The sequence below is a fragment of the Nematolebias whitei genome, chromosome 5 (genome assembly GCF_014905685.2).
Source record: "Nematolebias whitei isolate Nwh7 chromosome 5, NemWhi1, whole genome shotgun sequence".
Classification (NCBI taxonomy): Eukaryota; Metazoa; Chordata; class Actinopteri; order Cyprinodontiformes; family Rivulidae; genus Nematolebias; species Nematolebias whitei.
The window spans coordinates 6,468,360-6,477,265 of record NC_056502.1 but is presented as its reverse complement, the minus strand read 5'-3'; the positions used below and the strand labels follow the sequence as shown (position 1 = coordinate 6,477,265).

Below are 8,906 nucleotides of genomic sequence, written 5' to 3'. Positions count from 1 at the left end.
TCTGACTCCAAGTCTTCTGCAGCGTGGTGACAGACATGGTCTTCATGGTTTTTAGTCGTAGTTGTTTTTAGAGAAGCTACACTTAACAAGACGAGGTCCGTTTTATTTAAAGGATGAAGTCAAAAGTTACTGTCAGACAAAGGAGGAAGTCATCGAGTGCACAGAGGATGTTTCACAATTTTTCCATCAGTCATCCTTTTTTAGCCTTGACTCACTTTTCTGATCGGAAGCAAAGAGACGAAGAGCTCAGAATGAGACTTTATGATGAAAAGATCCTCTGGAGCTTCATGCTCCTGCTGGCAGGTAACGCTCATCTTATATTTAATTTTACTTTACTCATTTACTGCATTTAGGTCGCAAAATCAGACATTTAAAACAGAGTGATGTCCTCCTGGACCAAATCTGCTGCAGGACCTAAAGTTGAAAAAAATGTTTGTTTTCAAATGTAATGATGTAACTGAGCTGAAATTTAATATTTCAACATGAGATGTTCTCTGTTCTCACTGTGTTCATGCCTGATAAGTAAAGAACAAAAGAAGTAAAGAAATAATCTAGTGCAGGAATCCTCTGAGGGATTTGGACTGCAGGGGTTTTACTTTCTGTGTGACACCGTGGATCAGCGGTGTTAGTTAGCTGCTTCTTGACTTTAATGCACAAAGTTTGAAAATGACTGGAATATAAATGTTTTTACGCAACAGAACTGGCAGGAAATGATGGAGTCATTTTACTTTGGACACGAAAGGATCTCTGTTGGTTTTTAGAAAAGCTTTAAAGAAAAATGCAACAAAGTTTCTGATCGAAACCTTTACAGCGTTTTTTTTTTTTTTTAAGTCTCAAATTTCCAGCGTTTATTTCTATTTTACAGATGTTCCAAAAAACAAAATGATAAATAAGGATAAGAAACAATAGGAAACATTTATTTAATTCACATCTGGTGTTGCCGAAGAAACTTGTGTAAATGGAAGTGTTTTTAATTTGAACATCTTCTTAAAGAGACATTTTCATTTGTAATAAAAATCCTTGAAAATTGTGTTAAGAATCTTTGATATTAAAGTTTTAATTAAAAACTTTCATGTTCGGCTGCCTTCAGGTCGAACATCTCTTGCAAATGGGATTTGTCTGGTTGAATTAAGGTAATAAATAAATATTTACATGTAAAGAAACTTAGTTGTCTTTTCTTGAGTTAACGTCTGTAAATCATGAATTAAGCAGCACGTCTTTAAAGTGTTTTGAAGAGACGTTCACACTTTTTGTTCAACCATGCCCAACTGTCAAAACATAGAAGATCAATAGCAAAATAAAGCATTTTGGTAAAAATTAGACATATAACAAAAAACTGTATTTATTTGCCATATTAAGCAAACTTTAATCAAACAATTGGATTTGTTTTATTCATTTTTTTTTTAACTGTGTAAAAAATTTTATGGTTTGTGATTTACTCAAGTCTGACAACATGGAAGTCTTAACAAAATAAACTTTCATACTGGAAGGTCAGCTTCTAATTCTTTCCTGTTTTAGGGTTAGAGTATTATCATTTGGTCGAAGACACAGATAAAAAAGTAAAACTGAAAACCAACCTACAGTCTAGACGACATCTTTTGGACTTCCTGAATCAGGCAATAAGATTTCATCAGCATCAGAGGATAAATACTCATTTGCAATGCATGATGGGAAAAACCTCCTTGTATATCAAAATCTAAACCCGACTGCTGTGAAGCACATAATGTTCCCACACCTGGTGGATGAGTTCAACCAAGTCATTCTCAGGTGTGGTCCTTTAAAACAGATAAGTTAGAAGTTTTTCACAGACAGTATGAAGCTCATTATACTAACCGTGAGAGAAACATGTTTTGATGCTTCTCAAACTGGGGTCCCTGGACTCCCGGGGGTCCACAAGCTTGTGCTTGGGGGTCCGCAAAAAAAGCCAAACAAACAAACAAACAATATATATATATACTAGTCCCTCGCTATATCGCGGATTTTCAAAATAAGATTGGAGATGACACAAGTGGCTGATTGATGAGCCAGGTGTTGTTTATTTAAAATAAATTATGTTAAAGGATTTTGCACCATGTGTGCAACCCACAAGTGCAAGAGAAGCTCCCTCTTGCAGCTGATCAGCTGATCTCCTTCTCTGCCACTGCTGCATCGGCTTTGTGAAGGGTTAACCCTCTGCTGTCCAGATGCACCGATCGACTTTTGTTTTCAAACTTAAAATTTAAAGTATGTCACATAATAAAAATCAATATAATCACAAAATATAAAAGTGTTAAAAGTTATTTTTGATTATTTTAGAACTTCTGTGTTCGGTTGTTGAAGCGTAATTGATCAAGAATTACATTTCTGCTCCGTGCTGCAGAGCTGAATCTGTGTGACATCCACTTCCTGCTGCACTTCTCTTTTCTACAATTTAAATATAAATATGGTAATACTTTAAATAAACAGTCCATGCTGCATGGGTTGTTTATTTAAAATGTTACAGTATTTAAATTTAAATTGTGTATTTAAGGAGGGCGATTGGGAGTAACAGGTGATGAGTGTAATTGCAGCCTAGCACATGTATGGTATGGTATAAAGTTTATTCATTTTAAAAAGCACAAAACAATTCCATAACAATATAAAAAAGATACAAAAGATTTAAAATGAAAGGCAGCAGAAAGAAGAAAAAATCTTATTATATCTGCCCCTTTTTTTCAAACAATTATTTCAATCATAATAATTTTCAAGTAACAGAACAAAATGAATAACTCTTTCTAATTTTTCTAATTCTAATACAAAAAACACACTAAGCTACTTCATATATACTTTTTTAACAATTAAGCTTTGATCTTTTTCTTAAATGTGCACATTGACTTGGCATTTTTCACATCACTCTCTAGAACATTCCACAATCCAACTCCTTGGATTGAGGTAGACCTTCCCTTCAGACTAGTTCTGAATTTTGGTTTGACAAATATCTCTATCCCCTTGAGATTATAACAACTTTGTCTTTTAACAAAATTTATTTGGATATTTAATGGTAATGTGTTATTTTGAGCCCTATACATAACTGATAAAATATTATAATCTACCAAATCATGGAACTTCAATAAGTTCAGTTGATAAAATAATGTGCTTGATGGGTGACTGTAATGCTTTCTGGTGATAATTCTTACAGCTCTTTTCTGTAAAATAAAAATAGGTTTTGTAAATGTTTTACACGCTTTCCCCCAAACATCAATGCAATAGATTAAATGTGGAACAATGATTGTGTTATACAACATGTACGGAGCTTTATCGTTTAATAATTCCCTGACTTTGTATAGTACTGCAATAGATTTAGATATTTTTGTTCTTACAGAATTTATGTGATTTTTCCATGTTAGCTGTTCATCAATGATTACACCCAAACATTTCATCTCATTAACTCTACAAATCTCAACACCCTCAATTTTAAATGGATCGTCAACAGTTCTCTTTTTGTTACTAAATATCATGTATTTAGTTTTATCTAAATTTAATGATAATTTATTAAGTTTAAACCAAGTTTGTATTTTATCAAATTCTGTCTTCATCAATTCCAACATCCGTTTTACATCTTTACCCAAACAGAAAAATGTGGTGTCATCTGCAAAAAGGACACATTTGAGGAGTCCTGATACATTCACTAAGTCATTCACATTGTAATGATTGCAGTGTACCCAGAATGAAAGATCAGGACCGAACAGATACCAGGACTCATATAATAGTTTAAAGTGTTTATTTACAGGTTGGTGATATATACAATATGAATGAGGGGAACGGGAACACCTGGAGAGAGAGCGATGATTTAAAGGGCTGCGGTTGAATGGAAATATATCTTGTAGATTTATTCTTACAGTGTGAAGCAGGAGAAGGTATTATCCAGATGGTGTCCAGTGGCACAAGGTGAAGCAATGAGTAGATTGAGGCAAGTGGTGGAAGGCATCCAGCAATTGTAGCTAGGCAGGAGGAGTCACAATTCATGTGGAACTCAGGCAGGGCAGGTACAGCAAGATCCAAAAACTCTGAGGAAGCGCAGAGGAAAAAACACAATATTAGTCTTTACTAATATCACTGAGAACTGGCCAGAACACAACTACCGTTGGTAGGCAATGTCCCAGCGCCTGCAGAGTGGTTCCTGAATCTTCTTATACTCCTCCTGGGTGTTGAGCTGATCATCTGCAGCTGGAGCCAATTAGGAGTGATGAGGAGAGAGAAAGGCAGGGTGCAGGGCAGGATCCTTACACACATATAAAATAAATAACTTTGGTCTAAGTACAGAGCCTTGAGGAACTCCACAAATGATATTGCACAGGTCAGATCTTACACCATCTATTTGAACAAACTGTTTCCTATCTTTTAAATAGCTAGATACCCAGTGTAATGCTGGTCCTCTTATACCATATTTATTTAATTTTTCAAGGAGAATAGTGTGGTCAATAGTATCGAATGCTTTTTTTAAATCAACAAAAATACTAACACAATACTGTTTTTGATCGACAGCAGTAGTTATTTGTTCTATTAATTCCATGTCATGACAAAGTTTACTGAACTTGGACTACTGTATCCCTACTTTGTGGTTTTTCACTTATTGTGGGTGGGCGTGGTCCCAAACACCCACAATAAATGAGGGACACTATATATATATATATATATATATATATATATATATAATTTATTTTGTACAAGCACGTAAATGTTTAACAACCTGTTAAATTAGACCAAAATGCAGGAAATCACTTTTACTTTATTCAAAATTTTCTGGGGGAGGACCCCCAGACCCCCCACACTGGCCCGCCAGCATTTACGTTCCAGCATAGATCGGTTTACAAATTAAACCCTGTTACTGTACGACCACTGCTGTTAAGATTCTTTTCAGTTTTCTGTAATAATTTGAAAAAGTGGCGATACATTTATTATGTTCATTATGTGAATAGCTAAAGTTTTAAAGTGGTTTTTGATGCTGTTAATTTTGTCAAAACTGTAATTTTTGGAAGTTGAAATTTATTTTTTTGTTAATTGTGTCTTGAATGAAAAATAGGCCATGTTTAAAAGTATAGAAATTGTATCAACAGTATTAAAAAACAACTTTTAAGTATTTATATTACACAATTATTTATATTGCATTAAAGAGACAAATTGAAGAAAATTATTTCATAAACGTGAGGGTTATGAGGGGGTCCCTGAACCCAAAAAGTTTGAGAACCTCTGTTTAGTGTGTAAGCAACCATGAAACTGTGATACGTGTTTGTTTTATGTGAGTAAACTAACAAAATGTTCTCATCATTATCTCATTAATCAGATTCATCCATGTGTCTGCAGGTGCAGCGGGTCAGAACACTCAGTATCTGATTGGATCAACTTGTGCTTTTGGAGGATCGACCGTCACCCTGCCCTGCAGCTTCACTCCAAGTAGCTATTTCATTGAGGGAGGACAAAAAATTCCCCTGAAGATCGTCAGAGTCGTCTGGTGTAAAAACCATCTGATCTGTCACGGTTCAACCCCGTCTGTGTATGACAGTAACTTAACAACCAACGACCCTCGATACGAGTACCTGGGAGACAAGCAGAGAAACTGCACCTTACAGATCAAAAGTGTTGCTTCATCCGATGATGCGACCTTTCGCTTCAGGATGGAAGCCAATAACTCTGAAGGACATTTTACAAACCAAACAGGAGTGAACGTCATGGTTGTTGGTGAGAACAACACGTCTCGTTCTGACTCGCACATTAATCAGAAACATTGACGAGTTTTAATCAAAACTAACAAATGTTTTTATTTCAGGCGGGACACAGATGAGAATAATGAGCTCCAGTGGCGTCACAGAGTTCAGAAGTGGCCAGTCAGTCTCACTGCAGTGCAGGTCAGTCTGCTCTTTCTACCACCTGGAGATCACCTGGATGAGAGATGGCCACGCCCTCTCAGAGACTGGCCCCGCCCTACAACTTAGCTCTCTGACCACAAAGGACTCTGGGAACTACACCTGTGCGCTGAAGACCAACATCGGGACCCAGTCGGTGCCGATCAGGCTGCAGGTGGAGGAGGGTTGGTTCAGATTTTATTCTGTGACTTTTTCAGAAAGTTTTCATTTTTGTTTTAAGATTTCAGCGTCACGCAGACTCTGCACCGCGGAGATGACATGTGGAGGAGGTGATGAAGATCATGTCCAGTTAGCAACATGTCTGGTGCTGCTCATGGAGGCCACAGGTCCAGGAGGAAAACTCTGACCTCCCTCTCCCCAGAAACACCCCAGCTCCTCCACCAGAGAGGTGATATAATCCCTGCAGAGCTCTGGGTCTGTGTCAGGGTCTCCTCCCAGGAGGATCTGAAGGATCATAATCAGATGAACATCCTCACCTTTCTATGAGGAGGAGCAGTGTTGGAGCTCCTCCTCCTCTTCTTATCTCCAAGGCTGACTGCAGCCAGCCTACAGAGGAGACTCATTTCAGCCTCTTGGATCCAGGATCTGCTCAAGACCTCAGAACACTGGTGAAGGTTGAACCAGTGAATCCAGATCTTTGTCTTTCAGCTCAGCTCCTTCTTCACCACCACAACCCGGAGCAACGTCCTTAGACAAGGCCCTGATCTGTAGGTCCAGCTCCTGCTCCATCCTGCCCTCCCATCCAGACACCTGAAGCCCTCCACTAGAGGCAGAGACCCAGAGGGAGTGTTCCACCTTCTACAGGTTCAGAACCATAACCTCAAACTGAGAGGAGTTCAATCTGTGGACGCTGAAGGTCATGACCTGAAGACGTCAACACCACATCATCTACAGAATCTGAGCTCTGAGAATCCAGAACCAGACCCCTTTTCTTTACCACTTCACCTTGTGTTCATGGACCAGATCTCAAGGTGCAGTTGGACCTGACCAGGAACCAGGAACCAGCTCGATTTTATTCCTGCTCAGGGTCTGAAGGAGAGCTCATCAAAGTAAAGCTCTTTGTTTCCACGTTCTTCAAACAACAGTAAATAAAGTCTCTCATTCCTCCATGATCAGGGCTTCTAACTTGACCCAGGTGAATTGTGTGCAGCATGACCCGGTTCTGTCAGGCGGATTTAAACGGGTCTTTATTGGGATTCTCTTGTTGGACAAGTCTCGATTTAGCCCGACTTGTAATCTGATGAACACAAAGACATTTTGTAAGGATGGATGTAGAAAAGCAGAAATACTGAAAGTCTATTTTATCAGAGAGGGAACAGCGAGGACCGGGTCGGTTCTGCAGAACTTCCTCTCACAGACCGACGGGGAACATCACATAAAGTCTCAGATTTTTTAATGAATCTGTTTTCACAGGTCCACCCTTGGACCTGTTTCTGATCCTGGGTGCAGTGTTTGGTTTCCTGCTGGTTCTGATCATCTTGGTTCTGGTCTTCATCCTCATCAAAAGGTACCAGATCTGAATGTTTATGACGCATTCACATTGAGATCCATTTTTCTTCCATACATTTTTCTGCATCTTTCTCGTTCCACAATTTTTGTGCTATTTCAACAAATCATAAATCAAAACGTTCGGCTCTTTCAGGACAATCCTGCTATGGCTTTTGGTATTGGTGCAACTTTAGCTTTTTGAAATATTTAGCCTTTTCTGACACTATTTTCATCATAAAAAATGAACTGAGCTCATTTTACTTCCTTCAAATCTTTAGATCTGTTTACAAACTTTTACTGCTTCTTTCACATTTTTTCTGCTTCAGCTTCTTTCAGCTTCCTTGTGCAAATTTTAACTTTTTTCAGCTACTTTTAGCTGTTTTTCAGCTGTTTTGGGCTCCTTTTAAATTCTATCTGCTAACTAGAAGATTTCTGTGCTTCTTCTAACTTATTTCTGCTAATTTCAGCTTGTTCTGTTCCTTTCAGCTTATTTGTGCAAGTTTGTGCTATTTCAGCTACTATTTAGCTGTTTTGCTAATTTGAGCTTTTTCAGCTAATGACACTTTTTTTTGCAGTCATTTAAACTTCTTTCAGCCTAATTCAGCAAAAATGTGCTCTCTCCACTTCCTTCTGCTAATTTAAGCTTCTTTCTGTTTTTTTTTTTAAATCTTTCAACTGTTTTTTCTAATTCTTTGTGGGGATTCGGATAATTTCAACTTTTTTATGCTTGTTTCCGTTTCTGTCAGCCTAATTGGATAAAATTGTGCTCGCTCCACTTCCTTCTGCTAATTTAAGCTTGTTTTAGCTTTTGCAACTAGCCTTTTTTTGTTGCATTTTTTAAACTAACTTCAGCTATTTTCAGATAAATTCAAGTTTTTTGTGATCATTTCTGCTAGTTTCAGGCTCATTAACTTCTTTCTGATAATTTTAGTTTTTTTATGCTCCTTTCAGGTTGTTTCTGCTAATTTGGCTACTATTTACCCCTTTTCCTTGTAAATTTAGCCTTTTCTGCTAATTCCACTTTTTTTTTTTTTTTGGGCTTCATTCTGCCTTTTCAGCTCCTTTTCAGCCATTTCTTTGCTAATTTCAGCCTTTTTTAAAGCTAATTTCCTAATGTTTGTGCTAATTTCTGCCTTAAACCTAATTCAGCAAATATGTGTTCTTTCTGCTTTCTTCTGCTAACTTAGGCTTGTTCATCCATTTCAGCTACTTTTCGGCATGTTTTTAGCTAATTTTGACTGTTTGCTGTTTTTAGCAAGTTCTTCAACAATAAGCATTCACACTGCATTTTTGCAGGAAATGCATTTTCTCAAGTTATGATGTAAACGGTAAACAGAGTTATGTCTTTAATACTGTTTTTAATTCATTTTCTCAGGTTGTGAGAACAAACAAGAAGTTCTGATAAAAAGATTTTAACAGATTTTTGTGTTTCATGATGCAAAGTTTTCCAACTTGTAAAGAATCCTTTTTCTGTTCTGAGATAAACGATTTCTAACTTTGTAACCAAGAAAGAGGAAGAAAAAAAAAATATATATA

The 8,906-nt window shown here is 37.2% G+C and overlaps 1 protein-coding gene across 1 annotated transcript in view; it reads left to right on the top strand.

Moving 5' to 3' along the window:
- Positions 1-251: 251 nt before the first annotated feature.
- The window catches only part of LOC119409649, a 15,779-nt gene continuing 7,124 nt past the window's right edge, over positions 252-8,906 (top strand). The window contains exons 1-4 of the mRNA XM_037676550.1: positions 252-303; positions 5,323-5,697; positions 5,786-6,046; positions 7,296-7,389. Of these exons, the coding sequence (XP_037532478.1) occupies positions 252-303; positions 5,323-5,697; positions 5,786-6,046; positions 7,296-7,389 (782 nt within the window). The remainder of the gene's footprint in view (positions 304-5,322; positions 5,698-5,785; positions 6,047-7,295; positions 7,390-8,906) is intronic.